This window comes from Ascaphus truei, chromosome 2, assembly GCF_040206685.1.
Source record: "Ascaphus truei isolate aAscTru1 chromosome 2, aAscTru1.hap1, whole genome shotgun sequence".
NCBI lineage: Eukaryota > Metazoa > Chordata > Amphibia > Anura > Ascaphidae > Ascaphus > Ascaphus truei.
The window spans coordinates 166858654-166881437 of NC_134484.1; the positions used below are offsets into that span (position 1 = coordinate 166858654).

General features: G+C 38.5%; 1 protein-coding gene across 1 annotated transcript in view; it reads left to right on the top strand.

Annotated features, from left to right (window-relative positions):
• Positions 1 to 22784, top strand: part of LOC142488161 (1,25-dihydroxyvitamin D(3) 24-hydroxylase, mitochondrial-like) — a 53141-nt gene that overhangs the window by 22615 nt on the left and 7742 nt on the right. The window contains exons 5-11 of the mRNA XM_075588536.1: positions 1999 to 2092; positions 9220 to 9316; positions 9411 to 9502; positions 11471 to 11582; positions 14752 to 14897; positions 20323 to 20489; positions 20579 to 20657. Of these exons, the coding sequence (XP_075444651.1) occupies positions 1999 to 2092; positions 9220 to 9316; positions 9411 to 9502; positions 11471 to 11582; positions 14752 to 14897; positions 20323 to 20489; positions 20579 to 20657 (787 nt within the window). The remainder of the gene's footprint in view (positions 1 to 1998; positions 2093 to 9219; positions 9317 to 9410; positions 9503 to 11470; positions 11583 to 14751; positions 14898 to 20322; positions 20490 to 20578; positions 20658 to 22784) is intronic.

Here is a 22784-nt window from a genome sequence, read left to right on the forward strand (position 1 = left end):
TATATATATATATATATATATATATATATATATATATATATATATAGATATATATGTATATATATATATAGATATATATAAATATATATATGTAGCAGGCTTCCCTCTGGGCCCCCTTACCACTGCGGGAGAACGGGGACCCCTGTAGTATGTCGGGGAGCTGCGGGGGCGTTCACGTCGCCAGGGACGTTCGCGTCTCCGGGGGATGCCAGCGACATCAGCTACAGGGCGCCGCCATCTTGCAGGAGCTCGCGGTTGCACAGTGTAGTCGCGCACGCGCTGTACAGTGCCAGGAGTGCCGGCAGCAATGTTAAGGTTGGTGTGAGGTCGCACATGCGTAGAACCACCGCGGTAGCCATTACAGTAGCGCAGGGCCTACCAGAGTTAGAGCATGCACAGTTGAGTGCAGCGGCGGCCATTACATGATCGCGCGTGCTCAGTAAAGATTGCGCACGCGGTCCCAATTCTAAAGAGGTCCTGAGTTGACTACAATTCCCAGCAGCCTCTGGGGACTGCCCTTTCGCCCAGAGCACTTGCAGTTAAACAGCTACTAAGGATTACAGATTCTCCTGCAACAAAGGAGATACAATGTTGCGTGCTGGAGTCAGGAAGCTGACAGTGGAGCACGAGTGTGAGAGTGTCAGTTGGTGCTGGGATAAGGTAGGGAAAGGTGTGTGTAGGGAGCAGTACTTCTACACTAGGCCAGGTTACCCCCTAGGTCCCAGCTAGGCCCAACTCCCCTTCAGTTTGTGGCTGCTTTAGGGAAGGCCCTTTAGGTAGAGACCTTGCCCTGTTAGCAGTCAGCTTAGTTAGGGACATATCTGCAGTGCTGTGTGCTCTGACAAGAAGAGTGAGTGTTGCAGTGGATCATTCTCTGCAGAGCAGAGACAGAGACTGTCTGAGCGGTGAGCTTGCTCAAAAGGAGATCCCCATCTCTGAGGCTTCGGCACTGGACACAGACGGGTCCATTTCCAAAGTTCTGCGGTACCCGGTTGCAGGAGAGCCGGGCAGGTATTATTCAAGTCACCAAGTGCACCACCTATACATTGCATCTTAGTGGGCAGCACTGTCCCACACGTTGGTGGGGTTGCGGGACTCTTGGGACTTTGGGGTATAAGGACTTTGGGTATACAGATTGGGGTTAAGACACGTGAGAAGACAGGTATTTGTGCTTATGAGTGTCATAGAAGGACACTGTCACTGTTATTATTGCTGATGTGTATTGTGTTATGTTTGATGCTGCATATAGTAAACTGTTATACTTATACTACTGTGTATGTGGTTACTATATGTGGGTCCTGTGTGGGGTACATTCTACACTCCTAGAATCCTATATAGGTGGAGGCGCTGTAAGGAAGATCATTCCAGAGGATTCACCCCAGGCTCTCACTAGCGGAGGCTCAGGCCTCCCGTGAGCCTGACAGGTATAAAGTACCACACACCTGGAACATATAGGTTCCCCCTCACATGCATTCGATCTGCGATTGGGGTAGGGGCAATACCTGTTACATATATATATATATAGAAAAATTGTAAAAATAAATCATGAACATGGTACAGATGTTTTCTACAGATTTGTTTTTAATTCCACCTCTAGCTAAAATTTTCTTTGTGAATTCGCAAATTTTCACTATTTTCGGCATTTTTGAGTATTAAAATGTATAAGATAATCTGGTGGCAGTTTTTTCAACGCTAACAAATTGATAAATATAAAAAAAATCAAAATATGCCAATTACATAGTGAATTCACCATCTCTAAAAATCTCCATGTGCAACAAAATTTGGTTTTAAGATCATAGCTTTTTTAAAGGTTTCTCGAAATTATGAAAATGACAAATTATACAACTAATTACTGAATATCCTTTCGAGTATCCTATTTGTTTGTATATATTGTTGCTAAGAAGTGACATACCAGTATGCTACAGATGCTGATGATGGGGCATCTTTAAATGTTGTTTTATGGCATTATATCCTATTTTACACATTTTGTTTTCACAGTGAAGGACAAGAATGGCACGCTATGAGAAAAGCAGTACAAGCAAAACTTATGAAACCCAATGAAGTGTCGAAAATGGATTTGAAAATCAATGAGGTGTTCAATTTATTGTTGTTATTCATGTTATTATTATCCTAAATTGAATGTACTGTATGATCGAGCAAAAAAAAAAACTACTATCTAAAGAATTATTTAAGAATGGCACATACAAAAAAAAAACAAGTTGTAAAGTACTGTATGTTGCGAAATGCTAAAATGGTAAGTCACACCTAGTTAGAAGATGGAGCATAAAAATACTTGATCACATGGTTCTCAATTTATGTCTGCTATGTAAAACACGTCAAGTGCCCAAATCTTTCAAAAAGGTGACCGGATGCATAAAATATGCTAAAAATTCTATTACGTACCTGAAACTATGAATTTTCCTAAAATAAGTCAGCATAGCATGGCGCTTTATATAGTCATTATACTTGAGGGAGCTTGTAGGAATATTCATAGCTACTGATGCAGCGGCCGTTATTCGAACACTTCCCGCATCATGTACATCGGAATCCCGATTTGAAACCGTGGGATGAATTCCAGCCTTCCCGCACTAAGATACGAGCGCGGCGAGTGCAGAAAAACAAATTTTAGTGTTCTGGCTTTTAAAAACATTGACACAGTAGCACAGTACTGTACACATTACAATTCATCCATTTTATTGCAAACGAAGAAACAGAATCCATGAAATTCAAACAAAATATCCGCAATAAGCGCGGGTGCCTGGGGCGATTGGCCGCGTACATGCTGCGTGGGGAACAGCAGAGAACTCAAAATCGGCGCCGTGATGTGTTCGAATAACGGCCGCTGCATCAGCAATAGGCCTTCTGTCCGCAGTAGCAAAACAAATGTGTTGAAATTCCCTACGTGCACTACAAGGCCTGTTCATTCATGACAGTAACTAAACAATTTAGGAGCTCCAACAATTCTGACACATTTAAGATAAAAGACTTCATTAATTGCCTCACTTGTGGAACTATTTATCTCATGACCTGCGATTGTGGTATTATGTATGTGGGGAAAACACATAGACCCCTTAAGACGAGGATATTGGAACACATTGGCAATGTCCGCAATTCTACAGACACCCCGATTGCTAGACATATTATAGAAGAACATAAGGGGAATACTAAAGTTATGCACTTTTGTGGTATATAACATATTGCAAAGGATTCAAGAGGTGGTAATTGGGACCAACGTTTGTTACAGCAAGAAAGCCTTTGGATATTTCAGTTACAAACCATGGCACCGAATGGTTTGAATGAAGGGTTTATTTTCTCGCCTTTTATATAGATGTATTACGTACTATGCCATAACATCATATATCCAATATCTCCAACGTATCTGCAATTTTCACTCATCCATTCCTACACAGTATACTGCACATAAGACATTTTAAATTAATGTTAACCATAATAGACCGGCATTGACCACTAAGGGCCACTATATGAGAGTAACATTCCTACACTACCTATTAATAATATAAAAAACCTTTTTTCAATTATTTATTATACATAACTTTTAATTTTTATATTTATTATTATAATTATTCTGAAGATTATTATTTTTCTCACTTGTAGCAAGCACCTATCTCAACTATTTAATTTGCTATTAGGTTTAGGATGCTAATTACCTCACTAGGCACTAACAACAAATTAAAAAAAAAAAAATGTTGTTCTTTGGGTATTACATAATCACTCATTCACTCCTACACAGTACATTACACATAACACATATTATGTTAATGGTTCATTTTAATCACACCTGCATTGACAATTAGGGGCAGGTATTTTTAGATGAGCCACATTCCTACACTATATTTTATCACCTATAAGTTCACTACACTTTGTCACCAGTAATTTTCTCAACTAGTTTATAAAGTGAATACAGCTACAGCATATTTGGCATGTATAGAAGGTATGTACTCACCTGTTTTGATGACTAGTGGTAGTCCGCCATGTCTAGGTTCTTATAATTCCATATCAACAATATTCTTAGCATAAGGGACACATTAAGGCAAAGACACTAGTAAAACATACACACACGACTTAGATTTATTTATTTTATTATATTAGGCACTACATTGCAGATACTGTAACAACTTAAATGGCACCTTATGATCATACCCCATCTATGTACCTGGATCCACACATATCAACAACAGGGCAATTTGAGAGTTAATATGTCAGGCACACACTCTAGGTTCGTTTCACCCTACTATGGGTAAACGAACTGATTGGCTCCTACCCTACCTATCACAGTAAGGGATAGGAGTTTTTTTTAACATGGTCTGAGAGTATAAAACCGGCACAGGGGACGTCTTACCACTATCCCTCCTCCCCCTGAAGAAGCGTGGCAGACACGTGAAACGTGCGTCGGGACATAAGGCGTCACAGCAGTGACGTCACTTGAGTGGCGACTTTCTGAAAGCAGCATCAAGAGCAGGCTTGTATCGATTCTATTAGTACATATGGCGGCCATCCTTCACTCTGATTAGGAGATTGTGGTATACTATAGACCATATGTGCTCTAGTACTAACTATTAGTAATCGATACAATTTGTGGCTATATTGCGCTATTTAGGAGTCAATGCTGGCCAATAGAGGACTACTGATGTGATACATAGTGTCACACTACAACCTTAATGCGATCATAGAGACTCTATAATGTGCCTGTACTTACCTTTGTGATACCGCTTGATTTTGTCAACTGCATTTATTCGCTGTACATAGCACCATAGTGCTGGGAGAGCCATTTAGGCATAATATATAGACAGAGCTATTTGTATACTGTGATACAAGCAGTGGCAAATATTTTTCTGTTTTGAGTACTATCTATCCCACACTTTGTTACCAACATGCTCCTAGATCTAACTATTTAATATCCTTCGAGATACATTTTCACCCCTATGTGATTGCGCTATGACTGACATACACCACAAACCTGCTTAACCCTTTGGTTTTGAGACACTACTATCAGCTGCGATTTTGAAAGTCAGGATATGTTAATACATGGTATTGTACCGACTTATTTGTGACTGAAACATATCCACCACTCAAATGATAGGGATTTTTAATAATGTATATGTGTTTTTAATATCTATTTAGAATTAATAAAATTTTATTATTTTTGATTTCCTCCGTGATTCTGGGAACTACTCAGACATCCAGTATTTAACTGCAGGACCATTTATGTCCAATAAATATGGCACTATATGTATGACACGAGATTGCTACATATAAGGGAATCTTTTTGGATCAATCTTTTGATCACCACCGATAATACTATGTGCACTACAGTATTTTTAGATTTGTCACCAAAAAAGGGTTAATTTGCACACATTTCAAAGGAACTTTGAGAGTTAAAAATGTGAGCAAAATTGTCCATATTTTTCATATAAATAACAGCATGTTTATTGTTTTTTTTTTCACAAAGTAAACAATGACCCACATTTTTGTTTTTTAATTTTTCAGTTTTTTAAAAAATACTCCATAATTTGTTGACATTTTTAAAATTTATTTGTTTAAATATTTTCAATTTTTTTTGCATTTTTCAAATAATTGCGAATTTTCATTTTTTTTATTGAAAAACATTATTAGAAGTTATTTTTAAACTGCCGATTTTTGCAAATGTTTTCAAATGTGTTTTCACTGCAAATTTAAATTTTGGTGAAAAAAAAAATATTCCCCATCTCCTGTACTTCATAGTGTACTGAATTTTGCCAAATGATATATTGAATGTCTATACATTAGCTCAAACTGCTGTGTTTGGGTACTTCAAATTGTATGAATAAATACATCTTGGTGAGTGCTGCATAAATCATCTTGGTGAGTGCTGCAGATTGTTCTCTTTTCTATATTGTTTTGGACTGGTTTGGGATCCTAGTCTTTCTGCTGGCACCGCATGGTAGCAGTTTTTCTGCTGGCACTGCATTGTAGCTCTTATATACCATCCTTTGCTTATACCATTCTTTGCTTTTGGAGTGCACCAGGTATCATGGTATTGTTTGTGTGTGTGTATATATATATATATATATATATATATATATATATATATATATATATATATATATATATATATATGACAGATGCCTGTGCACGCAGTTGAAAGAAAAAGAAGAATACTTAATTTGTAATGGGGTGCAGGCAGAAGGACAGGGATCACTGACCAGTACTCACCAGCATAAATTTATTTATACTGTTCCACATGGCAAACCATGAACAAATTGGGCAACGTTTTGGACCACATACGATCCTTTCTCGTGCTCCTACTAACAGTGTTACATACACATATTACATGTTACATACACTGACATTTATAGTAAATGCATTTAGCGCCAAAAATCATGATTGCAGGTGTCATTAGGTAAAGACCTAAACCAAAAAGTGCTGGTGGTGCAAAGTGACAAAAAGTGTACAGTTAAATGTGCAAATAAACCAAGTGATAAATAGCACTGTAATACACAAAATACTATTGCTCCATATAGTGAATTCCTCAGGTCTGTGGACTCCTAGTTAACCTCATCTGAAGACAAGAACACAAATGCAAAGGGTATAGTTTATTAACATTTACTCATGAAGACAAACAACACAGAGGGGAATGGTAGCAAACTCACACTCTCCATGCTGGTATATGAGCAAGTGACTTTCGGCGCACTTCAACCCTCCTCCCATGGTGACACTCCTGAAGAAGCTGTAGTCTCCTCCGTTGGCATCTCCCAATCAGGATTCCACAGAGTGTTGATACGGTGGCCTCAAAGGATCAAAATGGGCCTTTTGATAAAACTGGTTGAGTCATGCTCCCTATTCAGGCCATGGGGGTGCATTTTGCCTTGTTCGTGTATCCAAAAATGCCTCTCTCCTCTTTAGGATACGTGTCCTATTACATCCCGGCGTTTTTTTTTTGTATATGGTCAATGATTTGCACCTGTATTTGAATGATATTGTGTACAGCTTGTAAGAAGTGTGCGGATATGGGTTGTTCAAGCACTTTACGCCTAATGGTAGACTTGTGTTGACTTATCCGTTCCTTCAACTTCCTGGTGGTTTCACCCACATAGGCCAGGAGACATGGGCATTTGATTAAATAAACCACAAAGTCTGAATTACAAGTGGTGTAGTATTTCATATTGTATTTATGACCTGTATGGGAATGCGTGAAGGTGGATATTGCCACATTGCGCACAGAATAAGCAGGGAAAAGTGCCCTTAACGGGTGTACTGTACCTTTAAACTTTGTTCCTAGTGGTTTGTGCGAACCCATGTCTGCCCTGACCACAGTGTCTCTGAAAGTGGGAGCCCTCCTATATGACACAAGAGGGGTGCTGTCGGAATCTTTGTGAGTTTATAATCTGATTCTATCATATACGAATGTTTCTTGATCAGTAGACTAATGGCTGGGCTTTCTGGGCTGTAGGTGGTGACAAAGGGGATCCGTCCAGCTTGAGTGTTGGTCGCCCTGGGCTGTAATAGTCTCTCTATCCATCTCTGGTACGTTTTTTTTCCGTTTCTAGTTCTGCTGTAGGATAACCTCTTGCTTTAATTTGTTGGTCATCTGGTAGAGTCTATGTTCTAAATTAGTTGGCTCACTACCCATTCTTTTTACCCTAAAGTAATGGCTTCTAGGTAGATAACGTATGGTGTTTGGAGGATGGAAACTGTCATGTACTAATAGAGTGTTGCAATCAGTAGTTTTGGAGAACAGATCTTTCTGTATCTTGTCCCCCTGCATGCAGACCCTGGTGTCAAGGAAACAAACCTCAGTATTGTTGTAATGTATGTTGAAGGAAATGGTACCAATGGTGGTGTTCAGCTTGTGCAGGAACTGAAGTAGGGACCCAACGTGACCAGTCCATACTGAGAAGATGTCATCAATATATCTATACCTGGTGGTGGCAAACTGTGAATAGAGTTGGTTATTATAGACATATTTATCTTCAAAGAAATTCATAAAGATATTAGCATAGGATGGAGCCTTGTTGGATCCCACGATGGTACCTCGCACTTGGTTGTAAAACTGGTCTTCAGACAGAAAGTAATTCTCAAAAAGCACCAGTTTAAGTAGGGTCAGAAGGAGGTATTGTTCTTGTCCTGTAAATGTTTGTGTCTATTTGAGATAGAAGTCAACAGCCTCTACACCCTCCTGGTTGGTGATGGAGGTGTAGAGGATGTTGGCACCTACGGTAACCACAAGTATGTTTAGTATTATTAATAGTTAGAAAGAATCTCAATATACAGTAAGTTATAATTATAACAAATATTTTTTTATGCAAAAAGGTTAAACATACCAGAAATATATTTAAATGTTATGGTATTTATTATACTGTATGTCTACTTTTAATACACAGCTATTGAATTTTTTATTTAATAGTATTTTGTTGCCACCATTGACAACACAAATTGCATGCTTAGAAAATGAGCTTGTTCTTCCTCTCTAAGTACTGTATACTGCACTCTGATATTCTGTACATACTACATAGCGATGTGATGAACAATTTTATGCATGCACAGTACATTTCACTTACAATACCATGTGTTGGCTAAAAGAGTTAAGGCAATTAAATCACTTCCTTAACTCGCTATGCATTATGCTGCATTCCTTAGTACCATGTGACAAACATCTCCTGCATTTGTAATTGTGATCGGCGACACAGGTGTTCAGAGGCAATACATAAACGTGGGATAGCCAGAAAAGGAATCCCTGGATAAGATGCATAGTCTGGTTAGGAAATATGTTGGCATTTTCCCTTATTCGCAGACTTTCATCGTCACTGACATAAACACTCCCAGAAGTATGCAGATCATGTGATTAGATTAGAAAGTTGAAAGGCAGTAAGACACATACATATTACAGCATGTAATAGTGTTCTACCTCACCCATATGTGTTATGTACCTTTGTAATACCCAAGGGCAAATATATTCATTTTTATATCTTATAGTTTCAATACATTTGTAGCACTATTGAGGTTTATGCACTTTATGTCTTTTGGATGTGGTGTGTTTGAAGAAGAGGTTGTTCTTTTAGAACCACCTACCTAGAAAACATGGGGGTGAACACTTGCTTCTATTTTAGAAGAATCGATTGTGTGCATTGTGATTTTTACTAATTTTTGTATGTGACACTACCTACTGTATATTCAGATTTTATTTAATATGGTTTATATTTTATGAACATATCATTGCAGGTCATTGGAGAGTTTGTCACATACATCAGCAGAATATGTGATGACAAAGGATATATTGATGACTTATATTTTGAACTCAATAAATGGTCCTATGAAAGTAAGTGCGGGCAGACATTTTCATGTTGGGACTTTGGTAGCTGCTATTTAACTCCTTGTTCAACTGATTTAGATTATACTATATTTCTCTACAGCCATCTGTTCAGTCCTCTATAATGAAAGATGTGGGCTTTTCCAACAACCATGTAAAGAAGATGCTTTGCTTTTCATAAAGTCAGTAAAAAAGGTAATGTGAAAGTATGCATGTGCTGGAAACATATAGCAGAGTATGTATTAGAGTTTATGAATTATTAGCAGATATCTTGCAAACCAAAGACAAATATGTCCTAACTAGTACAGTAGGTTGCATAAAAAGATTTTACTAATGAACAGACCACATCTCCCTTTAATGCCTTTACATATATATATATCTTGTGAGCCATGGCTGGGGAAATGTCATATAACATGTCTGCATGTTAATACTGTGCGTGGTCCATTCTTCTGGATCAGACCCCTGTAATGTTAATCCTCTTGTGCCAGGGCAGCCATGGTAGTGTAAACACAGCTTATCCAGGTGATGGAACATTAAGCTTTGATACATTTTGGTAAAGTTCAATATAAATGGTTGGTGCTTATAAATATTATTATTAGTGAAGTTATGTTCTTGCATGTGGCTGAGGGATAAAGCAAAGTTTGACAACGATATGGCTAATACCATTAACAGAAGGGCTTTGAAGTAAAAGTACATACTAAGAGGCTAATTCTAGTACAGTACCTGAAAAATCGTGCAATGTTGACTTCATTTTTATTTTTAAAAGAATTAACATAACATGCAAGACGTTCACGGAGGAGATCACTGATCACACTCACACTAAATTAACTACCATCAACTACCATTATACAATTACTGATAAGGGTAATGAGCTCTTTATTTAATACTGAATTTTGTTATATCCTGCAATATAACATGATAATTGTGTCATCCAAATAATGAAGTCTGCTGAGTAATATATTGCATGCATATACTAAATATGCATGCATATACTAAATATATTGCATGCATATACTAAATATGCACAGTATACACATATCTCTGTTTTTATGTGTAAAACAAAGTATAAATATATGCATATATTGCATATACCCCTGTATACAGACACACACAAAGTGTTAAAATTCCAGCAATGAATTGTCAGTGATGGCCCACATTATTTTGCATATTGTCAATCAGAGCTGTAGCATGGGCCATCCTTTATAGTTTGAGCGGGAAAGCCACAGGAAGTGACCCAAGGTGGTATACCCCAAAACCCATTTTTCAGGGTCTGGAGCTTCTGGTCTAATCGAATGTGCAAATAGTGGAGGCTGGCGGTATTGCATAGTACATGCGAACATAGGTAGGCTAATATACCTTTTTTAAAACCAGGCGGCAAATATTTGCATCGCGAATAAATGCATATTCGTGGCAAAGTCGAATGTCGGCAAATAATTCTTTAGTAATTAGGGAGTCCCAGCCCAACTAAGCTAAAACAGCCAATCTTGCATATATTGAGGAAATCGCTTAAACCTTGAGGTGGTTAGAAAAATGTTGCCAGCATTTTATTTTTATCGATTTCATATTTTGGACTTTACTGTTGTACTAGAATTCTGTACCAGCACATTTTCGATATGACACCGATTTGTAGAGTCAGATTGCTTCAAGAAAAGCTATTCTAGCTGGTTTCAACATGCGAGAAGGACTTTTAGATTCTTACAACTTATAGATCTGTGCATAAAGAGCAATAGATATGCACTTATCATAGGTACTAATATAGGACTCTGAGTGCAATGATGCACATTCTCACAATATGAGCCACCACTATTCTAATCCCTTCAATTTGACTGCCTTTTATAAAATTAGCATTGAATGATTATGGTTAGATACCCTACAGTTGTATCGGTTTTCCAGTCTTCACAATTTATTATGTATTCATTTGTTACAATTGTTTCACTTTTACACAATTAATTAAATAGTCATTTATTTTTATTTACGCTTTATATTTATTTTGTTGTTCCACACATATTTAGGACATATGAACAAGCGTTATTTGATACATTATAGTTTGCACCCATATATTTAATACTAATCCATACAATACATTTTTATAATTATAGTTTGTCTAACCCTGTTAACATTATTTGCATAGGAATAACGTACTGTATTACCTTTAATTTGCAGATGATGAAGTACTTAGGTCCACTGATGGTTACCTCTGTAGATCTTCACAAAAAATTTAATACTATTCAATGGCAAAATCATACACATGCCTGGGATAATATATTCACAACAGGTAATTATGTGCAAGGTAACTACAGAATGATAAGAACATATTTTTATTCACAGCTGAGTATGTAGTGAATCATTTAGTTCTAACATGGGTTAATAAAGGACTAAATATAAAATAAATCCTGCATATTTTTAGAACACTGAATTATTACAATTAACTGAAATATAAATATACAGTATGAATACTTATTGCAGGAAACAGTATAGTGACAGCGAATACACAAATGTAGCAAGACTTACTGTCTCCAGAGATGTGGCTGAAAAAGTTCAAATATGCAGTGCCAGAGACAGGATCTGCCATGGGCATGTTTTGGGAGGTCCATACTTCCGCCTTGTTCTCTATGGTCAAGTGACCATGGTTTGCCCTGGTGCCGAAAACATTTAATCTTACCACACCTGTAGTGAGGAGAAAAAAAAAAAGAAGGCAGTAGATACATAAAACTTGTTACAGATATTGCAAACTTTATTGCTCCCACTGGCAATTTGCATTGGGGGACATACAATGTGCAGGCAGGAGCAAAGGCCATTGTAACAGCATTAGTTGCTCATTAAAAATTGATGGAGTAATGGTGCCAGCATGTGCAGTAAAATATGCTACATCTGTATACAGTACCGCTGCGGCCAAGTTTATTCGAGCATTTGCCCATTCTTGGCCGCAGCGGAAGAGCGCCCTCCGATCGGGGCGCTCTCCCTACCGCTGCCGGGTCCGCCGGGTCCCCCGGAACCCCTTGCCGCCGTCCCGCGATCGCGGGACACCAGGGCTCCCTCGGGGAGCCCTGGACGCGCGTGCAGGGGGCGCAGGCTCCCGAAGACGCGTGACCGCGCGTCTATGACGCGCGGCACGCCGAGGGGCGGCCACTAGCAAGCCGGGAAATCTCCCGGCTTGCGGATCTGGCCGCAGTGTAATAAACTGTGTCGCCACTGTATGTATAAATACAGCAATCAAGATTATGCATAATGGAAGTACCATTGATAGAATGAAAACTGCAAACATTTTTTTATGATAAGATAATATTAACATCAATTTAAATGACATAAAATTTGAAAAATGAAAGACTTCTGATAATAAAACATCTAGACATTATATATTATATATGGATATGCGTTTATATAGGCGTTTGTTTTTTCCTGACCCCTGCGGATGGACCCCTCAATTGGAAGATCTTTACCCTTTGGACATTTTACTATCACAGTGTGGCATGGATGGTCTCATGGACTATGGTAACTGATGTGAACTGTTAACCATTGTTGATCCCATACTAACAGTCTCTTTTTGGTACTGTGCCTGGTTTGCCTTGATTATACCAACTGCATTTACGGTGTATGTGTATATTATATGTATTTTACATCAGCATGTATTAGGCAATTTGGTGCATGTGTTATCTATGCTTGCTGTGTGGTTTTATATGAACTAGGGGTGAGGCTGGCCTTGTAGGTTCAAGGGGTTATTGGTAACCCCTTGTTCTACATATATTTTGTGCTTATAGGCTTTTTTCCCTTGCTATGGGTATTAGGGGTCCATCAGTATCTTCATAGGGGATTTCCCCTGTCTGATACATATTCTATCACAGGAGGATGTCAGGGTTTGTTTTAATATTTTTTGTATTTTATGTTTGCTTATTTGTGCTGTTAAATAAATCATAATTTTCTTTGATATTTGTTCTGAGTATACTTGAGTGCTGAGTTGGGACGCTTTTCTTTTTCTTTTCATTGTTATATTACTTCTAGTCCCTAGCACCGTTAGTGGTTATTATATTACTAATTTAAGTACTCATTATTTGCTTAGTTTGCTGCAGGCTGTTTGTCTTGTTGTAATATATATATATATATATATATATATATATATATATATATATATATATATATATATATATAACTTGAGTGTCACAAACAGAAAATACTTTACTTCAGTTTGTTCTTTTTGTATATGTAAAGGTACTGTATGTACCTATGAAAGATAAAATCAGTTCAGAATGGATGATACAATGCAATAGTATGGAATAGTACTCCTTTGACGAAGCAATACGCATTGACACTAGTCACTTTGAGAGACTATTGAGTGTTGCAGTTTTTTGCTACTGGTTCAGGGAATTACAGCATGCCCTAGCCTTAATATAACTACAATGATGAATGTTGCAATACTCCTCTGATCTGTGCTCTGAGATTACCACTAATTACTTTATTATAGGAATCTTATGTTTTGTGTCAATTTAAATTTCATTTACTTTTACTCACCTCTGGTGCGCATATGCTGTACTTTTAGTTTGATAAATACCGATATAGCAGCATTATTACTCTCTTAACTAGCACAAACATGAAAATAACATGTACCGTACATAATGGCGATAATGCCCATATTACCATTGTTTTTAATAGCTCTGTGTTAAATAATGCGTTAATACAATGTATTGCGGTAACAAGGATAATAATGCTCGCTACATATGTGTTAAGCACTGGTGATATGGTAGCTCTAAAACATTGATTATATTTATTCAAACTGTTGTTTCCAAGATGTATTATTTGTTTCTATTTTGACATACGGCAAGCTAAAATAAAAGGCCATCATCATTTCCATGTATAAATTAATAATAAAAATAATATTGTTAAAGTAAATAGAGGCACTACTCAAGCTCTAAACTACAAAATAAATAACCAAATACAGCCAGCTACACTACAGAATGTGTGCATTTTATTTCACAGTTTTAGCCATTCTCTTCTTTCTATTCATTGATATCTGGTTGTGTTACATTAAGTCACCTCAACATAATACACCTTTCAGATTAATGTATGAGAAAGGAAAAAATATGATTAATGAGAAGTTTACCAATGCACTCATCCTGCGTTAACTGTCATTCATGATAATGGCAGTTAAAGTCAGATCGGGTTGCGATATTCTGCATCATTATCATCATCTGCTATCCAAACTACATGTCTTCATGAAATTTCGATCCACTCTAACAAATCTTACTCTAATCAAAGTGCGTTTTAGTTTATAATTATCCTGTATTACTAAGGAAAATAGAAACTCAGAGCAAGGAAAAATATATAATGACATAATGACATGCAATGATATTGACAATGCTTGCACTTTTCTGCTATACCACATGATTTAATGTGTTTTCATCCACTTGTTCTAAATAATATTATTTTTGGCATTTACTTGTATCTGTTAGCAAAAAGTTGTATCGATAAAAGTCTTGCAAACTGCCCGACTGCAAAGAAAGATGATATACTTAGCACAATTTATTCGGACAAACTGCTAACAGAAAAACAACTTCCTGGACTTTTTTCTGAACTTCAGATTGGTGGTGTTGAAACCGTAAGTTTGCCAACATTTTCTACTGATTATGTGCTTCAAAGTTCCAGTATCTATATTGGTCCTGGAGAAATGTTTATTTGTGGTGATATATTTTGCATAAGAGATTTTCATGTGTAGCCCTCTTTCCCCCCCTTTCTGGGAAAGGTGTTGCTACCAGTGTGCTCTGTGGCTGCTGTATCATACCTGGTGGTAAACCGGAGGCAGAAGATCTCTGCAATAGTATGGGGAGGACATCAGGACAGGCTCATGGTTGTTCTTTAGTGGTCTGTGCCTCCAGTCCAAGAGGATCCTGAGGCTTCAGGTTGCACCTCATGGACACTTCTTCTTTCGTACTTAGTCGTACTTCAATTACTACCCCAGGTGTTGGTATGACTGAGGTTTATTTGCAGTAAAGTACATACAGTGGATCACATATCTTCAGTACCTTATCCCATATAGGACTAGGACTAGTGTACTCCTCTAGCAGGAGAACTCACTCTAGTGTCTGCACACTCTGACATCTATTCCAGAACTCCCACACACTAACTACTCTACACTACATAGGAACAACCCCTCCTTCCCTGGGGAGTGGCTGGTAAGCCGGCCTACTCGCTGTCATTGGCCCCCCTTACAAACATAGGCTAGCCCTGAACATTATTGAACATGCACAATGAACAATATAACATTCCCAGCATAGTCTACTGCTAACACTGACCACTTATTAAAGGGGACTTACAGTGCTATAAGGCCTATAAGTTAGTAGTCCCAGGAGACTGGGCTACACATGACTAACTTGGGTAAAGTAATTGGCATTTGGCACCCTCAGAAACCTGTTTCCTTTAGTTAGAATGCTAATCTCATTGCTCTAGTCTACAGTATTTCTGGAGAATTAAAATCACCTATTTTGCAAAACTATTTTGGCTTCCTTCCTCTGAAAGATACTTAGTGGTTTATAGCATATCCCTACTAACATTTTCTTTGTAATTTTACCTCCACTGCTAATTGCTATCCACAAAGTCTCTAGATTTTCATTGATTCCTTAATAAACATCTTCTGCTATAATTGGAATTATATCCAGTGTAACATGTAAACATAGCCCATCACCTCTTCTATTTTCTTGATCACTAAGGAGAAAGCCCTCGATATTAACTGTCCAGTCATGAGTTTCCTCACACATGTTTCAGTAATGCCTATGATATTATAAAGCTCCTCCATTTTATCTCTCAGGCTTCATTCATTAGCAAGGTTTTTACCAGTGTTGCTATTTTTATCTTATCTGCTCCTGTCTTTCTAATCCAAATGGATGTAGTCTTTAGAAGTATGCTAGTAATATCTGTATTTTATACTGTATGGGTGTCTCCCTGCTTGCCAAACTCCCTCTACCCCCACTCCACTCCTGCGACACGTAGCAATTTCCTCATTCCTATCTTTTCTGTCTAGTCCATTACCTCTTGATTGTCCTGCCCCCTTCCGTACTAGTTTAAAATCTCCTCCAACATTTTGAACATCCTAAACCCTAGCATAGAAGATCCCTCCATTGAGGTTCAATCAATACCTTCTATAAAGATAGCATCTCTCAGAGACTCCCAGTGTTCTAAAAAACCTAAACTCTCCTTCCTACACCACTTTCTTAGCAATGCATTAACCTTCCTAAGCTCTAATTGCCTCCCTGGGGTAGCGCATGGCACTTATAGTATTTATGAAAATACTAACTTGGAGATCCTTGCCTTTAGGCTGCGGCCATACTGCCACTGAGCTTGCTCATGCTTGAGAGCGGTGACTCTCCAAGCATGAGCGATCAGGTGCCCTGCAAGAATTTTAGAGCAGGGGTGGGGGGGTGTAGCTGCTAAGGGAGGGGCGTGTCCTTGGATGGATCGGGGCTGTTTGTGTGTTTGTGTCTGTGTGTGTGTCTCATGTGTGTGTAATTATCTCCCCCCTCTCCTCCCCCCTGCTCCTCTCTCTCCCCCTTCCCTCCTCTCTCTCCCCTTTCCCCCCTCCCTCTCTCTTCCCCTTCCCTCCTTCTCTCCTTTCTCTCCTTCCCCCTTCTCTCCCCCCTTCACCTCTTCCCCCTTCACCTCTACCCCCTTCACCTCTCCCCCTCCCCCTTTACCTCTCCCCCTTCACTTCTCCCCCTCCCAGCCTTCACCTCTCTCAGCTTAGTCCCCTGGCTCCCCCTTCACCTCTCAGAGCCCCCCCCTCACCCCCTTTTCACCTCTCAGCCCCCCCGCTACCCCTTCACCTCTCAGCCTCCCCCGCCCCCTCATCACCTCTCAGCCCCCTCTCTTCACCTCTCATCCCCCCTCTTCACCTCTCAGTCCACCCCCCCCCTTCCACCTCTCTCCACTCTGCCTATACTGCTTCTCTGTCCTCATTTGTCAGTGCAGGGTCATGTGACCCTGCTCTGAGCTCCAAAGTAAAATTCCCTTGTCTCCCCAAGCACCAAACTTGGGAGAGTGTACATGCCCGCGCATAAGCGCAGGTGCGCCACATGAGCGTGGACGAGAAGATACAGATTTAAAGAGGTAAGCGCGCCAAGCGCCAAGCATGCCCAGCGCCAGCGGGGATTCAGCCATAAGCTTGAGACCTAGATCCCTGAAATCATTTTTTTAACCCTCCATTCTGTTATCTCTCTTTTTTGATTATTGTCTTCAGAGTTTAGCAAGTTATCACTGATTGATATATTGGACCAAATCCTTCTCCCTATCAACAGTTGAGCTGGATAAAAATCATTGTACATTGTGTGCTTTGGTAAACTAATAAAGCTCTATACAGATTAACCCAGCATTCAAAAGTTTTTTTTTCATAAGGTTCTTTTACTGTCTTGACTGAACTTTCCACCAATCTGTTTTATTAATGGTAATTTGGGCTAAATATTACAGTATTTGACAACTATCCAATCCCTGACAAATTGACTAAATTTAGCACAGTGAAAAATGGTGCTCATAATCACTGAACAATTCATTTGGAACTGCATCTGTCCAATATGCCCTTCAAACTTGCTATTACAGATTTGATTCTGACGTTGCTTTGAGTGCACATTTCTGGATAGAAAGAATAATAATCTGTGACTATTAAATAATCATTTGATTTCCAGTTAAATAAATGAATGCCTACCTCCTCATGAGCTCTATGTGGAATAGTATTGGCTTCAATAGCTCTGTCTGTTAGCACAGTTTGAATTTCAAACAATGAAAACAGTTTTCAATAATATTAGTAATGTTTTTATTAATTTGTTGCCCATAGATCACTTCCTTTTCTTTGCATTTTTCTACTCCTAAATATAGACGAGCGAAGCTTTGACCCAAATAATGTGTAATTTGCCCCTTTTCTTCACGAAAAATGTAATGAGTCAGTCCCAACTGGGAAACAGTACAGTCAAAATTTACCAACCATTGAATTAATTTTGCTAACTCCCATTCAGTGCCTAAATAGGGCTTGTGATGGAGAGGAGACAGTTATGGATGGGAGTTAGCATAATTAAACAAAATTAAAGTGATGGTGAATAACTTGCAACTTGTGAATGAGCTCCAATTAATTAGCTAAACAGTGAATTAATATTGGAAATGTGTAATTTGTGAGATGCTTTAGCCCTTAAAAGTTCTGTGAACTGGTTTACAAGGAGTCAATTGTATGACCCTTTTGGACCTTTTGCCATTCCAAATACACTTAGGCTACGGCACCAGTGCCTGCGCTACACGCGCGCCTGCGAGGCTAGTGGTGCGTGCAGCCAAATTCCCCGGTCTGAAGAGAGCTGCAGGGGGAAAGATAGGGGGGATGTGACAGGGGAGTGACGGGGCGCGGCTGTGACATCACCCGGCAGGTTCACCCTCATTGGCTCAACCGCTGGGGGTGTGGCCTAGCGCTCCGTCGCTTGTTCCTCTCACAATTTTCTTGCAGGCTGGAAAAACTCACTGAGCAGGGTGGCGCCCCCCACTCACAGCGGGCCCTGCCCCATTGAGGGGCGGCTCTTGTTCCTGCAGCGTCCACCACGCGGGCGTTGCAGTAGCCAGCAGGGACCTGACCTTACACTTGTAGAGCAAAATTATTTTTCATTAGGACACCCTTTCATTATGAAATCTGCAAGGATCCTTAGTGATTAGTTCATTTCTGTTTCTCATTTGATTATTTGAAATTTGGTGGATAACTATAGGGATTTACTTTATAATTAGATCATTATAAGCTTGCATCTCTGTTTCTGAGGTCTTCTCACCGTGCATTGATGGAGTCACTGCTCTGGAAAGTGCATCTGCTGTAAGCATAAATTTATTTTGCATATAAGTTGCAACTACAAAACATACTGTACTAATGTAATGTTATCAGCAACCTTTGAATCCTTAATCGTTTTAATGCCTGACACTTTTCTTTTGTCAGGTTTCATATATTCATGATTAACAACGTCCCCAAAAACTTCTACTTATTTAACCCCAAAAATGCATTTCTGGCTGACCTCTTTTATTCCTAAAGCATAGATAACTCCTTCAGGTTAAAGTAGCTCTTTTGCTTGTGCTGTCAAAGTTTTCAATGCCCTATATATCTGAGGAGTTTTATCTATGTTTAGATCTCTTCGCAGATAAGTATTTCACCTAACACATTTTCTTTGATGCCACAAATAATTTGATCTCTTATCAAATACTCTGTCAATTCATATGGGGCATTGGTATTAATTAATTTCATGAATTGAAACATATTGCATATCATGACATATTGCTATATTTGTATCTTTCAAAAGTCTCATTCCTTTTTAGTTTACAATATTCCTAAAACTTGGACAGTATCTAACTTAACTTTATATTTGTACCTTCCTCAAAATTAAAGTTATTCTAAATATGCAATGCTGCCTCCTCCACAATATTTAAAAATAGTGATTACTTAACATGATAATTTTCTCCTCAGTTCCTATGACCACCATTGAAGTGGTCATCTTAGTTGAAGTTTTTCTTGTTCTCTGCAACATTGCCAGTAGCTACTTGTACAGGATGGATGAGAATGGCAAAACACCCATTACTTACAATAGTCTCTGTGCCACTTTAGCTTACTGCTTCAATTTCTTTGTCTGTCTTGTGCTTCCAGCATAGAAAACAGCAGCAAGGTGCTCTCTCCACATGTAAACTGACTGATGCCATGTAATCATGTTTCTGTGTTTATAAAGTAGTAAAGCATATACATGAGAGACAAGCTTTTTAATAACTGGGAAAAACCATTGTCTGTAGTATAGCTTCTTCCTGGTAGCATCACATGACAACTCCCTCTGCCTTACTTCTAGGGATCCTCCAAATTATCTTATCAATGACACAGTTCAATATAAGGGATCTTCTATAACTAATACAATCGTGCACAATGGTACAGTGGTTCACATATCCCCACAGCTTACTCTTTAGCATGTATATGTATTTATAATCAGTGATTTGCAATGCATTTATTCAATATGCTATGCTTTTACTTACAGACAGCAAATTCTTTGATGTGGGTTATCTTTCACCTTTCAAGAAACAGCAATGTTCAAGAAAAGCTTCTTGAAGAAATTCTGAATACATTGCCCTCAACTCAGTCACCAACAGCAGCCATGTTACAAAAAATGCCTTATTTAAAGTCTTGCATAAAAGAATCTATGAGGTAATTTTGTAAGTTATTAATTTCAGTAATATTTTTTCAGAATTACCATTAAGAAATATAAACTGAAGTGAAATATCTTATTGTTATAGGCTGACCCCTACCGTACCTTTCACAAGTCGAACATTAGAGAAAGATACAAGCCTTGGTGGATTTTTGCTTCCTCGGGGAGTGAGTTTTTTTTTCCACTGATATCTTCAATTTTGAAAACAATATAACATGTCAGTATTATTAATAATTTCATCTTGATATGATTCATCAATAAAACATAAATTGGTTACCAATATGTCAAGTAGAAAAGAGAATATTTGTTCCCACTGTAGTGCTTCAAGGTTTTGATACATTAATTAGTATTAATTAGTCCTGGGGAAGTTTAGATATGTATTAGGTTCTAATAGGTTGCAAAAGAGGATAGCCGAATGACCCTTGTTCCGCACTCTTTAAAAAATGTAAGATTTGTGGCACAGTGAATATAATATAAAAAATAATTTTTAATTTAAACTAAATGCTAAAACATTGTGACACACATAGATTGTCACAAAAAATAATAAAATTACTTAAAAGTGTGAGGAGTATACTCGAACTTCAAGAGGAGTATTCTTTTATGAGATCAGTACTCATATCTATCATATTGAAATAGATGTTATGTCCCATAAGAAACTGGTATGGACTTGCTATTGAAAAGACACAGTTATTTATCGAACTCAAAACAAATAATACTGTGCTGAATAGCGAACTTAGGTTAATTACCTAAGCTATTTATATTACAGTGGAAGAGCATATAGTTCCCGTATATGAATTTAACCACTGCTTGGCTGTATGGTGTTAATCCAGATACCTGTGTATTGACAAATATCACCTGTGCAATGTTTGTCGGTGTCTACTACTTCAAGAAAAGGTCTTCTGTGACTATTTTAAATCATGCCTGTCATCAGTCTGCACTCAGTATATAGTTTGCAAAAGTTATATATTTTGCCATTATACTGTACAAGTAAAAAAAAGTACAGATATCACAATGTAACAGTATAAATAGTGCAATATAATATAAAAATACAAAAAAGGCCAACACACCTGACAAATCCTCAACGTTTCTGGAGGCAGACCATTGTCAAGAGGAAATCTCTTCCTCTAGCTAGGAAACACAATGGGGCCTTTTCAAGAAGCTTCGATAAAGTCACTGCCAAATCGAACGGGTTGGCATGACCCTACCTCACGGTCTGACATTTGTGTTATGGCAGTATTCAGAAGGAGCTATTGCAAGTCCGAAGCCCTGAGGTAGGAAAATGCCAATACTACCGGGAATAGCAATGTCCTTATCTCCTTATCCTTATATTTTTGTATATTTTGTCCATGTGATCTGCCTGCACAGAGAGAATGGCATATCCCTGCACAGCTCTAACAGGCAATTGCGCTGTTTTTATTTGATTTTAATAATAGAGTATTGTAGCAGGGGTCTCAGGAGCAGAACCGCATATTTTTCAGCCTTGGAGCCCCCCTGCTTCAATCCTGTGTAATAAAAATGCATTTACACGCAGCTTCATTACCTTAGCAGCTAACTGCTACGGTAATGAAGGGGTTAAATACCTGTACCCCAATACATTTTAAAACACAATACAAACACCAATACTAGCCAATACACTCATTGATTGCAAGGGTGGTTACCTATGCCCTCAAAGGGAGCAAAGATAATCCCAATATCAATGAATGGGCACCCTACTACCCACCCCATCAACCCCCAAGAACCCCCTAACACATACAGTATAGTAATGGGCAAAATCCCTATTATCCAAAATCCCTATTATCCAGATCTCAATAATAGCTCATTTGACCGTTAAAAATAAAACATTATCAAGCCAGCATAAACTAAATAAAAGTTGGACATACCTCTGCCAGGATGAAGGCCTCCCTCATATTTATCACTATCCTCCAAGTCCTCTTCATCCTCCGTTGGCAGCAACATTAAAATAAAAAAATAACTACTAGCCAATAACCCCTTAATAACCTTAGAGGTTAGAAACCGCTATAATAATTAAGGGGTTAACCCCCACCTCGATACCCAACCAGGAAGCCTAACCACACTCCCAAGAGCAACTACCTCCACCCCAACCCCTCTACCCCTATCATCCCACATACAAATGGGCAAAGGCACTACTAGCCATAAATGGCTAATACCACGTTTGTGTAACGCTATGATGACTACAAACAAGGCGGGATCCCGGTACTGAGGTGGGATTTGGTAGAAACGCCACCAACAGCCACGGGGCACATCTGGAGAGTGGATTGTCTGGCAGCCGGGTC